At 40.4% G+C, this 21,031-nt stretch overlaps 1 protein-coding gene across 6 annotated transcripts in view; it reads right to left on the reverse strand.

Annotated features, from left to right (window-relative positions):
* Positions 1 to 21,031, reverse strand: part of taok3a (TAO kinase 3a) — a 78,375-nt gene that overhangs the window by 2,926 nt on the left and 54,418 nt on the right. For 4 of the 6 annotated variants that reach the window (XM_047381705.1, XM_047381707.1, XM_047381709.1 and 1 more), the window contains 9 exons: positions 14,022 to 14,189; positions 12,694 to 12,894; positions 11,193 to 11,330; positions 5,988 to 6,224; positions 5,042 to 5,170; positions 4,098 to 4,301; positions 3,127 to 3,366; positions 2,549 to 2,761; positions 2,088 to 2,270 (listed from right to left, as the gene is read on the reverse strand). In XM_047381705.1, coding sequence (XP_047237661.1) covers positions 2,088 to 2,270; positions 2,549 to 2,761; positions 3,127 to 3,366; positions 4,098 to 4,301; positions 5,042 to 5,170; positions 5,988 to 6,224; positions 11,193 to 11,330; positions 12,694 to 12,894; positions 14,022 to 14,189 — 1,713 coding nt within the window. Of the gene's footprint in view, positions 1 to 2,087; positions 2,271 to 2,548; positions 2,762 to 3,126; positions 3,367 to 4,097; positions 4,302 to 5,041; positions 5,171 to 5,987; positions 6,225 to 6,644; positions 6,812 to 11,192; positions 11,331 to 12,693; positions 12,895 to 14,021; positions 14,190 to 21,031 lie in introns of those variants that run through there. The other 2 variants (XM_047381710.1, XM_047381711.1) reach the window with 2 other exon arrangements.

Genomic DNA, 21,031 nt, shown 5'->3' on the forward strand with positions numbered 1-21,031 from the left:
ACTGGATGAGGGCGGCATTTCAAACGGTCCACCCTTTGTTGTCGGAGTGCTGTCTACTCACTCGACTGTTGCGATGACGTAGGTCAGTTTGAAAGGATACGTACACCTCCTCCGTTTTATCTCATGTCACTGATTTACATGGCAGTCACATTAAAGATGTGTCTAGGAGGATCTCATAACCGCATTATGGGACAAATACTGTTAAAAATGTCAAAACTGAACAAACGTATAACAGCTAAGAGCCTAGAACTGTACACCTGCTGCAGTTCCTTTGAATTAGGGTAAAAATAAACAGTCTGGAGGGACTTCAGGTACATCTAATGTTAACATGTGGTCAAACCACCAGAATAAAACATCAAGAAAAACTTGCAATTAAAAAAGTTGTAAAACAACACAATGGCGTTGGTTACAGTGGCACTTATAACTGCGGGAGAGAATGGTTGTCTGCACCCAGCAGGAAGTCGTGCCACTGTCAGCACCACCTGTGGTGAAGGAAAGCTGTCTGTGTGAATGTCTCTGCAAACATGTGAATGTCTTTCTGGGTCACATTTCAGGTTCACAATGGCTGCTGACGTGAAAGAAAATCTGCATCCGGATGTTCCCAGTTGTAAATTAAATGAAAGGTTGTGTAAGGCCACAGTTTTTCATATCCCTTTAACTTCTTTACATTTATTACACGAAATGTCTATGTATATGTTTGGAATTTCGTGTGACAGAACACAAGAAACCAAGAAAGCAGTGCACAATTGTGAAACAAAAATGATACATAGTTTGAAAATGTTTTACAGCTCAAAATCTGAAAAGTGTGGCAAGCACATATAGCTGCATTTGCAGCCTCTGACAGGTTGTCTCTGTATTGTGTTAAGCCTCATTCATCTTCCCACCAGCTCAGAAAACAAACCATCTCCTCAGCATGGTGTCAGTGCTGTTTCACAGTGGGCATGGCGTTCAGGGTGACGTGAAGTGTAGGTTTCTCCACCACATAGCATCATGCGTGTTGGATAAAAGGCTATATCAGACCTGAGCACATTATTTTGCATGTTTGCTATGTCCCACTTCACGGCCTCTTACAACTCTCTTTCATCAAAGGCTTTCTTTCTGCCGCTCCTTAATTTAAACCGAGTTGAAATTACACACAGGTGGACTGAATTTACTATTTGTGTGACTTCTGGAGCCAATTGGTTCCACTGGATTTTATTTAGGAGTATAAACAGGACTAAACACATATGCATGCCACCCTTTTTAGATTTTAATTAGTAAAAAACAAAACATTGAAAACCCTGCATCTTTTTCTTTGTACATCAAAATTAGGCTGTGCTTTGTGTTGGTCTTTTACATAGAATACAGTGAAAGCTTTTGAAATTCCCAAGAGAAGAGCTGTTACCGAGCAGAAATGGATGTGAAACTCTACAACCAGAGATGTAACTTTATGACAGACTTTCCTCAGATGCAGTCACCTCTAACTGGCTCAACAATCAAATGAAGTCAGGTTTGCATCTAAATGACCAATAACTCTAAAGTTGTTTTTTTCTTGAGCCTTTTTGCTAATTCAGGCACACCTCTGGACACGGATGTACTTACTGTAGTGTTGATTCTGAGTCTGCTTTGAATCTAAGATGAATTCTCTGCATTAGAGGTAAATAGGAAAGATTCTGCACATGCACACCACAAATCAAATTTCTACAATCACAACAAATTGTGTCCACTCACAGAGAGCCTTGTGGGCTCCCTTATGACAAAATATGGCTCTGAAGAAAACCCAAACAGACCATCGAGAAGTGGGAGGTGCACGCTACAATGAATGCCACCTGCAGTTCCAGTAGCATCTGTTTTTTAAATTCACTTAAACAACATTTGATTTGAGATCTTGTGTTTAGTCTTCAGGCTTTTCAGGTGCCATCAGAAAAAAACAGGAAACAGTTAATGGGAGGCATTTGAACAAACTTTCAGCTTTAAGTACTTTAGCAGTAAGTGTCGCAGATTTCGTTTATTTGACTTAAAATGGCCACAAATAAATACCACTAAACACAGCGAAGTACGACTGAAACCTAAGGCAGCTTTAAATTCAAGTATTTTCTGCAGCACACCTTTTGTTCCAAGTGAGCCCGGCGCAGCGACACCTTCTGCTCGAGCTTCTGCTGCTCGCGCTCGTGCTGCGCTTCGGTCTGCATCTTGATCTTGCTCTGGTAGGCATTGAGCAGCTCCATCTCCTGCTGCAGCTGCTGCCTCAGGGCCTGGCACTCGGCTTCCTGGGCCTCGTCCAGACGCAGCTGACACAGCCGACCGTGGACCGCAAGAGGAGAGAGGGACAAAGGGACAAAAAGAGGTGGAGAGACGCGCGAAGGGGGCAGAGATGGAGAGGAGCCAGGGATGAAAGCACGGTGACAGGGAGAGTTAGGACATAAAGTTGACAGAGAGGGGAGGATAAGGAGTTGGAGAAAATAAATGAGGTGAGACAGAATATATGGCAACCAAATATGTCCTCCTTCATTTAAAGAATCCAACATTTGTCTAGATAAAAAAAGATTTTTAAAATCTCTCTACTTACCGCCTGTGAGGCCATCATCTCATTGATGCTCTGCTCGTACTGCTCAGCCAGGATGGCCAACTTGCGTGTCTGCTCGTCCTTCAGGGCCTTGAGCACCGTCTTGTGCTCAGCCTTGGGCGTAACTTCCATCTGGTGGTGGCGTAGGGCCTTGTACTGCTTGGTCTGCACCTTACATGTGTCCTGGAACTGCTTCTTGATCTGAAGCTCCAAAACCTGATGAACAGTTCAGTGTCCGACAGAGAAATAAAGAACACGAAAAGACGGATTAAAAAGTAGAATAATAATCTTTGAGTTTATCCATTATGCACTGAATTGTGAGAGGCCCTGTGGAACACAAAATCAAATGAAAATAAAAAGAAGTTCTCAAGATACACGTTGTGTTCTTGCACCATTTGCCCTTTTAATTCATTGCATTTAAGTTGCATCACTGGCTGTTCAGAAATCAAGGTGGAAAAAAGATGTTGCTTGTAGCTTGCGCCATTTTGGAGGTAAAACCCAGTAACCCAAAATTCCTATTTTCCACCAGACAATATCCAGCACAATAATGACTGAAAGATTTTGCCTGTGAGATGACTCACTTTGAGGTTCTTGGGCTGCTGCCGGAGCTCCAACACATGTTTGCGGTGGAGTTCTCGCTCCCGTCTGTTGTTGTATTCAATCTGGTTCTCCAGCTCTGTCTGGTGCTGCAGGCGGATCAGGTCCATCCGCAGCTTCTGGAGGGTCTTCAGCTGCCGCTGCTCTAGTTCCTGGGTGGACTCATCGTGGCGGATCAGCATAGCGTGCTCCATCTCCTTTTGGGTCTTCTTCTTATTTAACTCCTATTTCAGAGAAAAGAAAACAAGTGATGAATTTAATTTAACCGAATTTTACTATACATCATTAATATTGAAAAACTAATTAAAGAAGTATTATAAAAGAGTGTCGAAGCAACACTCATCGTGGAGTTTGTCAAAGAGTCATTATAGAGGTTTAGGAGTGGAAGGATCTCCTGTTGTGGTCTGTCGCAGCAGTTTTGAAGATGCCTTCAAAGGAGAACTTTAACCTTTTTTGACTTTTCAGATAATAAATAAATGTAAAGGCACCCTTTAAAACACTCAAAGCAAAGCAAAATGACTATATGGTAATAAAAATACCTAAAAATACATGGTGTGGGATAAAGTAAACATAAACACATTGAAATTAGAGGCCTGCAACAGTACCTTAATTAATTGGCCTCTGAAAAACAGCATTGCACCATAAATCCTGACTCTGTTCCCTCATTTAAACTCTTCGTGAGTGTGTTTATTTTCCCACGAGAAGCTTTTGGGCACCAAAACCTGACCAGATTTTACAGACCCAACGGCTTTCTAGATTATGACATAGTTGGCTAGCTTTGCTCATTAATCTACTTATTAAACAATGAGTGCTTTACAGCAGAAACACACCATTTTATGTTGAACCTTCACTGACCACTTTAAAAAACAACAATAAAACTAATGAAGAGGACAGTCGTAGCGTGATGAACGTTTAACTGATCTGCGGGTGTATTTAGGATGTAGATCTTCCGCACCTCACGGATCTGTTCCTGCTCCACATCGTGTCTTTTAATCATGACTTTGCGCTTAAAGGCGCGGCAGTTCCTTTCATAGAAAACCCTCTGCTGGGCCAGAAGATGGGCCTCCTCCTCAGCCTGGGAATGTTGCATGTTCTCCTTGTGCTTGGACAAACGCTCCTGCTTCTCCTTCTTGGGTGTGCTGTGGTCCTCATTCATCTCCTGTGAAAAACGGGGAAACAGAGAGGCGACTGTGGTCACAGAGCTCATACATCGCTTGGAAAAATAAGAATGTTGGAAATCAGCTTTCTGACCTGGAGTATAAGAGGACATGGGAAAAGCAAATGTAGTCTAAAGAGACAGGTGTTTACAAAAGAATGTTTTGAATGTAGAGAATCACAATCATACAAGTTCATATTGAAATTTGTTAGTAGGGCTTATTGCAAACTCCAGCTAACCTCTTATTTTGGCGTCAAACAGTTCATATTCTTTATTTTTGGGCTTGGAGGTAATCTACCACTCACAGTAATGCACTTAACACTGAAGCCTGATCCCGTCTCTCTGGAGTCTCTAATTCTGTTGTAACCCTCAGTTTGTGGGAAATATCTCTTCCTGCCAGTGATGCTTTCCTTTAACAGTGCTGACCTAATTTTGGTCACTTATCTGGCAACTGAAAACACAATGCGATACACTCCCAGCCCTTAGGAACACTTTCCAGACTTCATTTCGGGGTTGTGGAGGCATAACAATTCTACACGTGAATATGGATTTATATTTCTCCTCGTTTGTGTGCATATAAATGTGTACATAGTAAGTAGGCTGAGTGATTCAACAAAACTTCCACTTTGGAGGCTTTGAATGTTCATGTTAGAGTGTAGGAGGGTTGACTCAACAGTAAACAGTAGATAGGACGGTGTGTCACACATGAGAGAGGCGTACAAAGGAGAACAAGCAAGGCAAACCTCCTTAATCTTCTCCTTGCAGAGTTTGTACTGCTTCTTCTGATTATCCAGAAAAGTGGTGAGCTCTTTTTTCTGCTGGGCCACGATCTGCTGCTGGAACTTCTTCTCGTCTGCGAGTGCTGTCTTCATCTGGAAGAAAACAGGCACGTTTAGATTACTGTGTTGATTGTAGATGTAATGTATATACACACACACACGAAAAAATATTCCTATTAATAGATTTTAACAAAAAATATTTGAGGCAAAAGAAAAAAGCAGATTCTATTATTTTAACCCCTCCCCTCCAAAAAAAGATCACGAGAACAACATATTTTACAATTTAATATTTCATATCACTTTTAACTGAAATATTTGGTTATTAAATCAATGTCAAGAGAAGTTAAATATATATTTGAATTTAGCCTCTGAAAATTTACCCTTTAAAAAAAGGTGGAAATTAGCAAATGTGCTTCTGTAAATAATGATAAAACAAAAAGACATAAGCTGTAGACAAGCAATTCTAAATTGGACTGCTTGTCTATAGTTTTGGGGTATAAAATCCTCACATGTCACAGGCATGCTGCTTCTTGTGATAAACTAAGTTGGTCGAGTTGCTGAGACCTACATGTTTGTTTATATGAACAGATTATATTATCTCCTTGCTGGCTGTGTGCTAATCATGAAGATATGCAGCGTGTTTGTCAGAGAGTAACATACTGCGACCCAGTCCTGCTCTTCTGCCTCATCATATGTGTCATTAGGAGGCAGTAGTGTGTTAAGTTCTTACAGTTTTCTTCTAAAAGATTTAATGTTGGTTTAAACTACGAATAGTTCCTTCAGTAGCTTTGGAGCAGTATTTAAAATAAATGGCACTTCTACTTTAGCTTCTTTGGCTACCTTTTGCCGGAAACATGTCAATCAGCTTAACTGCTAGTAAAATAAGTGGAATTAGTGTATTTATGCCCACCTCCTTCTCAGTTTGCACTGCGTGGCGTTTTGCCAGCTTCTCCAGCTCGATGTAGGCATTGTTGGCCTGCGTCTCCACCTCCTTCTGCAGTTTAAGCCGGTGCTCATCCATCTCGGCCTTCAGCTTGTTCTCCAGGGCAATGAGCTGCTTCTGGTGCTGCCGTCGCATGCGCTTGTACCCTGACATCTGCTCCCGCAGTTCACTCTCCTGCTCATGCTCGTGGATCTGTTTGGTCACCTGTTGGGAAAGAAGTTAGCAAATCTGAATTGTGATAAATCTGTGTTTTTTTTGGGGGGGTGGGTGGGGGGGGGGGGGTCTATAAAACAATCAAACTTATTCCATGCAAACAAAAGAGCATAAAACTACAAACGTATGTTGTAAAGACAAGAATATCTGATGACAACAAAAAATTGCTAGCCACTGCTTCTTTTGTTTAGTGAGATTAACAACCTATAGACAAATTCACTGGCAGATCTCTAAAAACAGCCCTTTCCTCTGACTACTGCTCACACACGTTCACAGCACAGATTAGGCAACCTAAAAAGGCAAACCTTCGAAGGTTAAAAATCTACAGGATAAGATACCGTCCACTATTCTTAACACTTTGCCATAAACATCTTTGATTTTTAAACCAAAACCTGTACGTGACCCACAAACCTGAGGACAGAAAGGGTTCTCCATGTCTAGGTAGTATTCACTCCGCATTTTCTCATAACTTCCACCCGAACTTTTCCGGCCAAACATGATGGCGACTTTAGCCAAGTGCACCAGCATCCAGGAACCTTGTGCAGCATCCTATGCCCGACACAACCCTGCCTGAGCTCCGATGCTACCCGGAGACCCCCCCCCCCCCCCCCGCCTTCCCAACCTTTACAGGACGACGAGGCCCCCTCCTCTTCTTTGGTTCGCACCCTGGGCATGCAGTGGCCAAAGCAGACGTGTGAAATGTGAATGAGGCAGGCAGACTCCGCGGGCCAACAAGAGGACAGAGCGGCTTTTTAGTACGGCTAACACTAAGCGGCGGACAGCAGGTGGGTCACATGAATACCTCATTTAGAAAGAGTGAGAGAAGTTAGAGGAGGGGGGTTCAGCAGAGAGCAGGCTGAGTAATGAGGGAAGGACGTTGTGAAGAAAAAACACAAATGGAGAATAACAAAAACTACAAAAAAGGAAATTAATTATAAAAGAAACCTAAAAAAATAAAATAAGTACAAATTTGGAGGAAAACAATAAGGGAGGGTTGGGAAAATGTGAACTCTGAGCTCTCCACCTTAATCTGTGTTGAATCAATACCCCTACTGTAATAGAGCAACCCAATCCTGGTCACTTGCTTCAAAGCCATAAAGAGCCAAGTCACGTCATGTGGTGGCCTCTTTCACACAAGGGTGTGGGTCTAAAAAAAAGATCATATTGAGGGTTCAGGACCAGGAGGTTAGAGTGATCAGTGGGAATCCAGAAGCTAAACTGTGCTTATTTTGCAGTATAAGGGGCTCTGGAATGTTTTTCTGTTCACTGATGTGGCCAGTTATAGTCACAACAGAAGGACTAACACAAGCATTCCCTAAACATTTTTGTTTGGAACAATAGTCCTTTAAGAAATACAATTTGAGCTTTCCATTTGCTCTCCACATGAACACTGGCAGTATTTAAAGTGAAGCAAGGAAAACACCCAAATGCTGCTTCAGATGTATAGTGGCATATGGTGAAGTCATCTGGTCGAAAAGGGGAAGCAAAAGGCCTCTACAGACCACTGTTTAGCATCCTGTTTTCCTATTTGCAACTTCTGACACAATATTTACCTTTGAAAAGTGTTTTAATTTTTACTTTTGCTATTTTATAACTACAGAGCTTTGCCTGTACACCTCACACTTTTCTCACATTACACCTACCAACTTCAGTGTTTTTAGCAGGATTTTTGGAGACAGAAAAATCGTATTACATTGTAAGGTCATTATGAATCGGAAAGAAAACTATTCATGGGTGCAAAACTTTTTACAAACAGAAATCTAAAAAGTGTGCCGTGCATATGTAATTGGTCAGTGAGTCAAGTTGCAAGGGTTTTGGGTCATCTCACTATAAGCTTTGCACTTTTAGAGACACATTTTTCCCTTTTTTCTTTGCAGAACAGCTTAAGCTCAGTCAGATTGGGGGGCTATCTCTGAACAGCAATTTATAAAAATCCTGTCACACATTTAGATTTACTGTTGGTATACAGTGAGCTCTGAAAACTGAAGTTGAATTCCCTGTCTGTGCACGCAATCTTGGACAATAAAGCTGATTTTAATTCTTAACTGGATTCACGTCTGGACTTTGACTAGGACATTTTAACATAAATATATGTTGATCTAAACTAATGCATCTATTGTACCTGTATGTTTAGGGTAATTTTCCTGTGCCCCAGTCTCCAGTCATTGGTAAATTCCATCAGGTTTTCTTCCAGGATTCCCACTCTTTCAAGAACTCATATAGTTGCATTGTTGACTGATTCTCGCATCTTACCTCCAGAGTTTCAATAAGGGGTTATGGCTGCTTGTTTGACAAACACTCTTCTTGCTAGATCCATCCGCTTAGACTTGGTACGTTCTTGATCCCTGACCATTCACAGCACAGTTGGATTTGTGCTGAGATGCATTTACACACAGGTGGACTCCTAATGTCTATACTAATCGTGTGACATATGAAGGCAATTGATTGAACTACATTTTGTTTAATTCAGATTAGAAGGGCCTGAATACAAATGCACAGTTTAAGATTTTTATTTGTAAAAAAGATGTCAAGCCATATATAATTTTTCCACCCTTCACAGGTATGCAGTACTTTATATCAGTATTTTACATAAAATCCAATTAAAATACATAGACATTTGTGATTGGAACATGACAAATGTGAAAAGGTTTAAAGGAAATGAAAACCTTTATAAAGCACTGCAGACTACAATATCTCTTCAATGCAAACACCTATTCAATCTATTTCTTTAAGCTATAGACTTTACCAGTTGGCATAAGGACCTGGTAGGAATTATGGATGTTTCAATGCGTCTTTTACGTTACTGCAATCAGCCGGAGTCACAAAGGCTATCAGGCTGCAGCCCTGATCTGAAGGTGCAGAGCGAAACATTTCACAACGATGCCATTTCTTAAACCATCTTCAATCTGTTCCCTCACCAAATCTTTTCTGTTTTCACCTATGTCTTAACACTTCTCACTTTGCAGCCATCTTTTTGCAGTTTCCTTCTCTTCTCATCTCTGTAAGATTTCAAATTCTGCACTCTTATTTCTGTTGCTCTCTGAAATCCATTTTATCTGTCCTTTTCCTCAGACTGGATTACTGTCACTTTCTCTCATAATTCTGACTCTATAGATAATGTCAAAATAAAAGCACAGGGTATAGTTTCTCCCTCCTCCTTTGCTCCTAATTCAATCAGCGCTGCTCTTTTGTCTCACCTGTTTATCTCCCCTCCTCACCTCAGTGACAATCTGCCATCTGTGTCTTCCCTGTGTTTAGCTGATACGGTCATGATGCACTATCATTTCACTCACCCTTTCATTTCTTAAACATCTGTCTCTATTGACAAATCGATTAAAAACAATGTTAATTAGCCCTTACATTTTTAGAATGGACAACATTATTCATTTTGTTATCACCTTTTCTTATTTTATAACACCTCTACAGTAGTTTCTTTCTGGCAATCTGCTTCCCACCATATGGGAAACAGACACCGTATGTGTCTCTAGCTGGTTTTCTTTGTCTACCTGCTTCCAGTCTTAGCGAGTTGAGGCCAATCCGTGCTCGGCAGGAAAAGGATGATGTCATCTCTTTCAGTGCCGGCGGGCACCACCGGTGCTGTGGCACTACAACGGTACTGAGCTTTACAGGATGCAGCCTCATTTCAAAACAGGCTGCTTCAATTACGCATACAGAGACACCTAAGGTGCAAGAACCAAAACTTTTAACAACCTCAGTGCTGACTGGGTCAAAAATGTTCTAAACTGCCTTAACAAAATTTTATCTTCTGGTTTTCTTTGATAGAAAATTATAGAAAAGCAGAATGGATTTTTTTTATCTTACATATACAAAAATAGAGCTACTTGTCTTTGTGACAACAAAGACATGGCATGTCAGCATAAAAATGTCTTCCTCAAAACCAGAACTATTAATTTCTCTATTTCAGACAAGATCTTTTCATTTGATTGCAGTTACTTTGGCCTCAGTTCATAAAGTTTTAATGTGAGACTTGCAGATGTGCAGATGGACCCTTATCAATCCCAAAATTGTTGATATCATTGCAGAGTAAAAAAAAAAAAAAAGGTGAAACACAAAGATAGGATTTAAAAATGGTGCATGGCAAACAACGCATTCAGTGCTTGGCCTTGTTCTATGGCTGGTTTGTGGACTGTGGTCAAGGACGACACGAGGACACCTGCATAAGCTAACACATGCTTCGCCGTCTTTCTCTGCTCGTACCGTCAGATGTCTGATTTAAGATCGGACACCAGAATTAAAACCAGTGGGTCAGGAACGGGGGAACGCACACACAGTCACATAACTATTACTATCTAGTTACTAGAGCTGGTTTCCATGACAACAGACAGGGAGGGTGAAGGAGAAGAAAGAGAGAGAGAAAGAGAAAGAAAGAGAGAAAGAAAGAAAGAAACCTCCCACCCTTATAACAAAATATTGAGTCACATCTAAGACTGATCTATAATAAAGGAGGGAATGGAAATGGGAAAAGTAGGGAGGGATAATCTGAGGTGTTGTACAGGAGGACAACACAGAGGGAGCAGATAAAGAAGCTAAATGTGTGGAAGAAAAAAATCCAGATAGAGTAAAAGTACTCGAAGAGAAACTGGTGGCTGAAAGCAGAATTCTGACCTGATCTGCTGCTTAAACATGAGATTGTTCAAGCATGTGTGGAGAACTAATGCACAGACGCAGCTGTTCTCCCTGCACATCCACAGACAGGTCTTAACAGAGACTAACAAAAGAATGCCCCTCTGTGCCTTGCTATGCAGCTGCAGCGTAAGCGTAACACTGAAATTTTGTCTTGTGGTAGAAAGAGTCAGACGTTCTGTTTGGGTTTTCAAAGTAACCCAGCTTTCAAGGTGAAAGCTCTAGAAATGATTGATTCTAAAACCCTGAGGCAAATAAAAAAACCTTTGTGGAAAAAAAACATCTAAAAAAGGAAAGATTTTGATTTCTTTTTACAAGTGAAGCAGACTTGATGGTGGCAAAGCCGGTTTTGCTCTTGTAGTTCGAGGCCTGGCTGCTTTTGTCAGAGGAGGCATGCCTTGGCTCCGGCCGATGGTCTCTGTGGATCCCATCATCCCAGTTATATTGATGGTCCTGTGAAAAACGCAAAAAGAAGAGAAGGCAAATTGCTTTCATGAGTTTACTGCACCCTGAAAGGACAAGAGAAAGAAAAAAAAACTGTACTTTTGCAGTATTCTGCAGTGTTATACTTTTTTTGTGAGTTTAGCTGCCGACCATCAGGCTCCACTACTGGACACGTCGTTTTTGATGACAGTGGTAAAGGTTTTTGTGTTTCTTGGGTCAAACATTTTTATGTGAGGGAGAATTGCAACCCTCCTGATGTACAAATAAATGGAACATGCACAAAATCTAAACATTGTAAATTCTTCGTAATTTATGTGCTCTTTAAGAGTAAGCTACTGTTTTACACATAGACAGCACTTTTGATAAAGTTGATCAATTTTTAATACAAGAGTCTAACAAACTCCCACTATACATATGATCCTGTCAAAGTCTTTTCCTCTAAGATTGATCCTCCCTTAAAAACCTTAAATGGAACAAATAAAACAAGAGTAAAGATAAAAACCACCCTTATAAAACCTTATGAAACATGGTGAAATATTAACTCTTTAAACTCTGAATATTTCGTGGGACCCGGGGACTGATTCATTTGAGGAAACTTCATCAATGTCTGATACAAAATGTGTGTCACTTTCAGCTCAGCCCCTGAACATAGAACACCAAACTGGCTGTCTGCTCATTAGGTGACAAGATTATTCATGTGCTGTCAAATCACAAACAGCAACTGAAAGAAGAGAGTTGACAGACGTGGCAGACCTCTGCTTCCTGCCTTTTAAGTAATGGTGGGTATTCGGGGGAGAATGGCCGACATTGTGTTGACCTGTGTGAACCCTGTATGCAGGCAAAACGACAGTTGAAAGGGTAAAAAGCAGTGCATGTGCAGCTCGCGGGAATGCAGAGGCTTTGTTCTCTAAGTGTGAACGATGTCAGCGATGAACTTGAAGAAATCCGTAAACAGTAACTGTGTCGATGGTTTCCATGGTTTCGAGGGGAGGGGATTATGCATACTTGTTAAAAGATGTGAGAAAAACTGGAGGATGTTTGTAGAAACAAGTTTCCTCTTTATTAAGAACGTGAAAAAGTATCATCACAAGAAAAGGAAGTAATTGCATGACTAGCATCACACTAATTCCTAATCTTTGTTTTTACTTCAAATATTAATTCAGTTAATAATGTGTCACTATAAACTTCACTGTGATCAGATTTCGCTTCTTAATGGTGATTAGAAATTTCTCCAGTTCATAAGTTGGTTTAGTTTAATGAGCTCACCTCGAAAAAGATTTCGGGGACTTCAAAAAAGTGCACACACTTTGAAAAGGTGATTTTTTTGTCATCTAGTCCCAAACACCATCCCATCATCAGCCCTGACCTTTACCTTTTTGGTGTGTGCAGAGGACTCCAACGTGCTGCTGTAGTCCTGGGGGTGCATCATGGTCATATCGGAGCAGCCGTCATCCAACACCTCCTGCATGCTGTTCACGCTGCTGCTCTGGCTACCTGTGCTGACTGAGGTGCTGGGGATGGAGTGGTTGCTGCCCACACTGTTCATCTTACAGCTGGCTGCCTCGCTGTCCTGCTGGGACCACAAATGTTCACAAACACGGGGGCACACAAAAAGACGTTAATGAGTGCCATCACTATATCACTTCAATAATGACCACCTTGTACCGTTAAATTACTTATATGTTAGATAAATTCACTTAAACAGCTTTATTTGTCAGACCTGATTTAACAGAAAATGGGTCTTATTCAGATTAGAAGCCTATCCACCTGATAGACAAAGGAAGTAAACTTTGTATCTACCTGCCTTAGAACGACATGAAAATGTAGTCAAGTCCAAAAAAAAAAAAAAAAAAAATGTGTTTCAATCTTTTACATAAAACAGACGTTCTTCTGTAACAAGCTTCAATCTCTCTGGGTGTCTTGTTGCGGTGAGCTCCGGTGACTGCTCTGGCCTGCATCATATGGTGTAGGTTAACACTAGTGTGGTTACGAGTTTACCATGCCGGTTCACTATGCCTTAGACCAGGTCAGCTGAGGGACATCTGAAGTCATGGTCAGCCAAAGTGGTTGCAGAGGGAAGGGCATTTTTAGCTGAAATGTCATGTGGGACTACTGTTAAACTACTGACTAGAATTTTAATGTTTTTGGCCACTTTGAACCAAACAAATCATCTGGCTTCTCCATCTGTATGACTCAGTATGTTTCCTTACCTTCTCCAACAGCCACTTTCTATGCCCCCTAGCTTTGTCACATTTTCAATTTGACAAATAAATTGTGAAGAATACTCACTTCTCATTTCAAATATAAATTAAGCAGTACACTTCTTGAGAGTAAAGAGGATTTTGTTTTATTTAAAAACAGTAGAGAGGACCAAACAACTAAATAATTTTAACTTAAAAAAAAAAACAATGTTGAAAAGGAAAAATGTTTTACTTTTATGTAGATTGTGCCTGCTGAAGCTCAACGCCTTAATCATTATCAATCTATTTATCAGCCAACTTTTACCATTTTGTTTTTGGTAAAAAACTTTTTTTCCACAATCTATAACTTATGTTATAAGATTTAAAACTCAACTGGATTTAATGTTTCATATAAAACGTTTTGACCTGAAAGTAAAGCTTGTTTTTATATATTCTTTACTCTGATCGTATTTCCAGTCACGCTCCATCAGTTCCTTATATTCGACCTTGTTCTACTCACCTCCTCCTCTTCTTGGCTTTCCCCCATGGGCCCATTGTGCTTCTCCTGATAGAGAATCTTCTTCATCTTGCGGTACTGCAGGTTGTCCAGCTCCCGCACTGCATCCTTGGTCCTCTGGATGAGGTCAATGAGAATGCGCGGCGATCGATCCCGACGCACAAACTCATGCTGGTGGGACAAACAAAAATTGGATGTGAGTTATTTGGTGAAATACTTGATATATGTTTTTTTTTTTTTTTTATACTTGTTAAGAAATGTTATGGCTATTTTTTTTTTTTGCTTACCCAATAATAAGATTGCCAACTTAAAAGTTGCACAACAGACAGTAATTGACAACCTCCACAAGCAGGGTAGGCCATGCAAAATTACTGCTGCAGAATTAAATTAAATTGTACCTTTCATTTGGAAATCAAAGTCCCAGAGTCTGGAGGATGAGTGGAGAGGCACAGAATCCAAGCGGCTCACGGTTCAATGTGACGTACCAGAAACAATTGGAAAACTTAATGCTTTGGCTTGCGGACAAGCCTTATGGAGATGCTGATTTCAAGTGAATTCTCCCACTCCAGCTGATTCCATGTTCCAAACAGGTACCACTACCTGCCACTACTATGGTGTCACTGCGCTGGACTTGCCAGTAAACGTGTATGGAGGTTGAGCAACATCAGAGCCAACAATGCAGACAAGCTAAAAGCCATAATTAAAGCAACCCGGGCTTCATCAACACTTCAGCAGAGCTACAGGCTGATCACCTACATGCCATGGTGATCCAGTGATCACTGATCCAGTTCATGCAAACAGACCCTTGCCCAAGTATTGAGTGCATGAATTGTACAGTGCATGGACATGCTTGTCAGTAGGCCATCATTTCTGTTATCCAAAAACCATTACAAAAAGTATTAAAAAATACATACAAAAGTTATGTATATATTCTACATAATTATAGGTTCTTCAGAAAAAGAAATGTATTGTTTTTATAAGATGTGACCCAAAATGAAAAATAAACATTTGAAATATATTACTTTGTGTGTAATGAATCCATTTAGGATTTTCACATTTTGATCTGAATTACTGAAATAACCAAACTTTTCTAAAATATTCAGATGCACCTGTATTTAAAATTACCCACAGCAGCAGAACATTAAAGCTTGTAGATGAACACTGGTGTCTTCAAAATATCTTAAGTTTTAAGACTTTGATGAGCATCGTCACCATATAATCTGTTTTTATATAGTACATGTATTTTATTCTCTCTTCAAAGAGCACTACAAGTGTTCCTATCACTAGAGGGCGCCGGTAGGTTGCTTTTCCTGGGAGTCTCAGCAACCCATATTCTTAACATATCGAATATTGATAATGCTTTAATCATTCATTTTCATAAACACTCCCAAGCCTTCTAACTTCAATTAAACTCTAAAATACTTTTGCCTTGGTGACAAATTAATAACAACTGTGAAACAATATCAAGAAAAACCATGAATCAAATATTAAGCAGATTAATACTTTGAAAGCATTTGCTTTATAAAGTATTTTTTTTTATTATCATCTAAAAAGACACATAACTCAGAAACAGTATCGGATAGATACTGTTGAATCTTTCTTGTACTTGGTATTACCTTTACCACAACAATTATGCACAGTGATAAATATACCAATTCTGAGAATACAATAGTTAATAAATGATATTTTCTTTAACAATTCACCTTGTTTTAAATGTAGTTCTCACAAAAATTGAGATTACATTCTTGAGCTGTCTAGGTGGAACTTGTAATTTAACTGAGGTGTAATGTGTTGCATGTTGGGATATTCTACATGTATGGTCATTAAGTTTACCTTATGTGATTGCTCGGTCATATTAGATGTATGAGTCACAAAGATGACTTGAGTTCTCATTTTTCTGTAACACTATTTTTAACACTTTACTGTATAGACACCAAAAAACAGAAAAAAAAAAAAAAAAAAGAAACAAAGGACTTCTATCTCCAGCACATCCTCCCAGCACACCACACACATTCACACTTTTTCTGAGTCACTCTCATTCATAAAATATTTAAAGCTTTAATGGATAAACTGTATCAAAGCTAAAGGTCCAGAAATATACACTACCAAAAAAAAAACAAACAACAAAATCACAACTTTATTTCTATTTGTAGCTCTTTCTCTCCTTCTGTACACCCTCTTTTCCATGTGACAGATGCTGGTGTAATGGGTTAGCCAGGACACAAGGGAGTGACATCACACTCTGGAAATAGCAATGAGTGATTGTCCTGATTTTTGATGGACCTACAGTAGATCAGAATGTGGGTGGCTTGACGACCCTTCCCTACTGAACAGCTAAAAGTCTGAATTATTATTATTATTATGGAAAATGTCACAGCCCTCCCACATCTCCTTCTCCAAATATAAAGGGTCTTGCTGTAAAGAGCCATCCGTTAGGCATCATACATTTATGAGGTTAAAAGCATTCCAAATCTTTAGCTTTCTGATATATCGAACTGGCTGTCCAGCAGTCTTCTCAGTTTTTAAAGAAATTGTTTTTGGAAAATGTGAATGCACCTTTAGTGCCTTAATTTCCAAGATAGAAGTCTTAACCCAGTGTTACTGGTAAAAGTCCTGAAGCTTAACAGTTAATATATTTCTCAACTACCCAAAGGGCAAAACGTTTTAAATTGGACTTGAGTGTTTTTTTTCCTTTTAGAAAAGACAAGGTAGCTATGCTAAGCTAAGTCAGGTGTAGCTACTGTGCAGGTTAGACATTTGCATACATTAAACATATGCATGTAATTATATGATTTTTTTTCTGTTAAAAATGTCATTAAATATCATTAACTATACAGCTAAAAACTGTATAGTTTCTAAAGGCACATTCAATGAAATATTACCGGCAGTGTGGGTATTCTTGTGTTTAAAATAAATAAGAAAAAAGGTTTATAATTCAAATCTTGTTTAATGGATAGTAAACAAATATGAGGTTTTGCAGTTTTCAGGTCTACATTTAAAAATCCTGTTTTTTTAAATGATTTTCAGTACCCTGGAAATTTACTGCTGCACATCATCTGGAGTTAGCAGTTCAGCATAGATTTAAAAACAGGGATTTTTCCTTCTTAGAGAAGGTTGTCCAGTGGTGTTTCTGATTTGTACAATTAATATCACTTGTAATAAGGAACACAGTGAGAGGATGCAATTCATCTGAGGTCAGAACATGAAGACCAAAAAGGCTAGAGAGGTCTGACCTGGTTTTTCCTTTTAAAGAGCTTGGAGAGGTACAGGGGTTGGACAATGAAACTGAAACACCTGTCATTTTAGTGTGGGAGGTTTCATGGCTAAAGTGGACCAGCCTGGTAGCCAGTCTTCATTGATTGCACATTGCACCAGTAAGAGCAGAGTGTGAAGGTTCAATTAGCAGGGTAAGAGCACAGTTTTGCTCAAAATATTGAAATGCACACAACATTATGGGTGACATACCAGAGTTCAAAAGAGGACAAATTGTTGGTGCACGTCTTGCTGGCGCATCTGTGACCAAGACAGCAAGTCTTTGTGATGCATCAAGAGCCACAGTATCCAGGGTAATGTCAGCATACCACCAAGAAGGACGAACCACATCCAACAGGATTAACTGTGGACGCAAAAGGAAGCTGTCTGAAACGGATGTTCGGGTGCTAACCCGGATTGTATCCAAAAAACATAAAACCACGGCTGCCCAAATCAGAATTAAATGTGCACCTCAACTCTCCTGTTTCCACCAGAACTGTCCGTCAGGAGCTCCACAGGGTCAATATACACGGCCGGGCTGCTATAGCAAAACCTTTGGTCACTCATGCCAATGCCAAACGTCGGTTTCAATGGTGCAAGGAGCGTAAATCTTGGGCTGTGGACAATGTGAAACATGTATTGTTCTCTGATGAGTCCACCTTTACTGTTTTCCCCACATCCAGGAGAGTTACGGTGTGGAGAAGCCCCAAAGAAGCGTAAAACCCAGACTGTTGCATGCCCAGATTGAAGCATGGGGGTGGATCAGTGATGGTTTGGGCTGCCATATCATGGCATTCCCTTGGCCCAATACTTGTGCTAGATGGGCGCGTCACTACCAAGAACTACCGAACCATTCTTGAGGACCATGTGCATCCAATGGTTCAAACCTTGTATCCTGAAGGCGGTGCCGTGTATCAGGATGACAATGCACCAATACACACAGCAAGACTGGTGAAAGATTGGTTTGATGAACATGAAAGTGAAGTTGAACATCTCCCATGGCCTGCACATTCACCAGATCTAAATATTTTATTGAGCCACTTTGGGGTGTTTTGGAGGAGCGAGTCAGGAAACATTTTCCTCCACCAGTATCACGTAGTGACCTGGCCACTATCCTGCAAGAAGAATGGCTTAAAATCCCTCTGACCACTGTGCAGGACTTGTATATGTCATTCCCAAGACAAATTGATGCTGTATTGGCCGCAAAAGGAGGCCCTACACCAAACTAATAAATTATTGTGGTCTAAAACCAGGTGTTTCAGTTTCATTGTCCAACCCCTGTATATGCCTATGCATTAGTGTGATATCAGAGGAAGAGCTAGCCGGTCAATGTCTCAGAATGGATTAATCAAAAATAATACCGTATTCCCTCAAGATTTTCACACAAAACCAAACTGAAGCAAAATCTGCAAGATACTCATAATTCTTTAATGGTTATGGAAATCAGAAGGAGTGAAGTTCTGTCAAAACCTTTATCCCTATTAGACACCAGTTCACTGCACCTGATGTGACTGCTCCATAACCTCACTACTTCCCCTCACCACCTGAAGCGAAGGAGGTGTTGTAAGTCTCGATAGCGCCATGTGCAGTTGAGCCTGATCATCAAGAACATAAAACTCTTAGTAGCCCAATAGGATTACCTGTTGGTCACACAAACAAGATAAACTCTACAAGAGCAGGAAAACTCTATGAACATTCCTGATATATCTCAACATATGTCCATTGTGCTTTCAACAAATAAACAGAAAAAAGCTGAAGATAAATTGTATGCTTTAAGGTCACATTAGCAAAAGGTTTAGGTCACAAGTTTAAACTTATAGCAGGAAATAATGAATAAAACAATTACAAAATGCTGGACCTTTAGGGCCTCTTTTTTTAATATACAGGTCCTTCTCAAAATATTAGCATATTGTGATAAAGTTCATTATTTTCCATAATGTAATGATGAAAATTTAACATTCATATATTTTAGATTCATTGCACACTAACTGAAATATTTCAGGTCTTTTATTGTCTTAATACGGATAATTTTGGCAAACAGCTCATGAAAACCCAAAATTCCTATCTCACAAAATTAGCATATTTCATCCGACCAATAAAAGAAACGTGTTTTTAATACAAAAAACGTCAACCTTCAAATAATCATGTACAGTTATGCACTCAATACTTGGTCGGGAATCCTTTTGCAGAAATGACTGCTTCAATGCGGCGTGGCATGGAGGCAATCAGCCTGTGGCACTGCTGAGGTCTTATGGAAGCCCAGGATGCTTCGATAGCGGCCTTTAGCTCATCCAGAGTTTTGGGTCTTGAGTCTCTCAACGTTCTCTTCACAATATCCCACAGATTCTCTATGGGGTTCAGGTCAGGAGAGTTGGCAGGCCAATTGAGCACAGTGATACCATGGTCAGTAAACCATTTACCAGTGGTTTTGGCACTGTGAGCAGGTGCCAGGTCGTGCTGAAAAATGAAATCTTCATCTCCATAAAGCTTTTCAGCAGATGGAAGCATGAAGTGCTCCAAAATCTCCTGATAGCTAGCTGCATTGACCCTGCCCTTGATAAAACACAGTGGACCAACACCAGCAGCTGACACGGCACCCCAAACCATCACTGACTGTGGGTACTTGACACTGGACTTCTAGCATTTTGGCATTTCCTTCTCCCCAGTCTTCCTCCAGACTCTGGCACCTTGATTTCCGAATGACATGCAGAATTTGCTTTCATCCGCAAAAAGTACTTTGGACCACTGAGCAACAGTCCAGTGCTGCTTCTCTGTAGCCCAGGTCAGGCGCTTCTGCTGCTGTTTCTGGTTCAAAAGTGGCTTAACCTGGGGAATGCGGCACCTGTAGCCCATTTCCTGCACACGCCTGTGAACGGTGGCTCTGGATGTTTCTACTCCAGACTCAGTCCACTGCTTCCGCAGGTTCCCCAAGGTCTGGAATCGGCCCTTCTCCACAATCTTCCTCAGGGTCCGGTCACCTCTTCTCGTTGTGCAGCGTTTTCTGCCACACTTTTTCCTTCCCACTGAGGTGCCTTGATACAGCACTCTGGGAACAGCCTATTCGTTCAGAAATTTCTTTCTGTGTCTTACCCTCTTGCTTGAGGGTGTCAATAGTGGCCTTCTGGACAGCAGTCAGGTCGGCAGTCTTACCCATGATTGGGGTTTTGAGTGATGAACCAGGCTGGGAGTTTTAAAGGCCTCAGGAATCTTTTGCAGGTGTTTAGAGTTAACTCGTTGATTCAGATGATTAGGTTCATAACTCGTTTAGAGACCCTTTTAATGATATGCTAATTTTGTGAGATAGGAATTTTGGGTTTTCATGAGCTGTATGCCAAAATCATCCGTATTAAGACAATAAAAGACCTGAAATATTTCAGTTAGTGTGCAATGAATCTAAAATATATGAATGTTAAATTTTCATCATGACATTATGGAAAATAATGAACTTTATCACAATATGCTAATATTTTGAGAAGGACCTGTATATATTTTTTGCGGCACTATAGGCCTTTATTTTTTTCATTTTTCCGACAGTAGGTAGACAGCAAAGAGGGCGAAGAGAGGCGGAGACATTCGACAAAGGTCGCTGGGTCCAGGCCTCGAACCCGGTACAGCCGCATCGAGGACCATAGCCTCAGCACATGGTTGCGCGCTTAACCACTACACCACCAGCACCACTTTAGAGGCTCTTTTTGCCCAAATGTCATCTTTTTGTTCTCCAACTGTTAAGTCTATAAATGCTAAATACATGGCAAACACAT

This window comes from Girardinichthys multiradiatus, chromosome 12 (assembly GCF_021462225.1).
Source record: "Girardinichthys multiradiatus isolate DD_20200921_A chromosome 12, DD_fGirMul_XY1, whole genome shotgun sequence".
NCBI lineage: Eukaryota > Metazoa > Chordata > Actinopteri > Cyprinodontiformes > Goodeidae > Girardinichthys > Girardinichthys multiradiatus.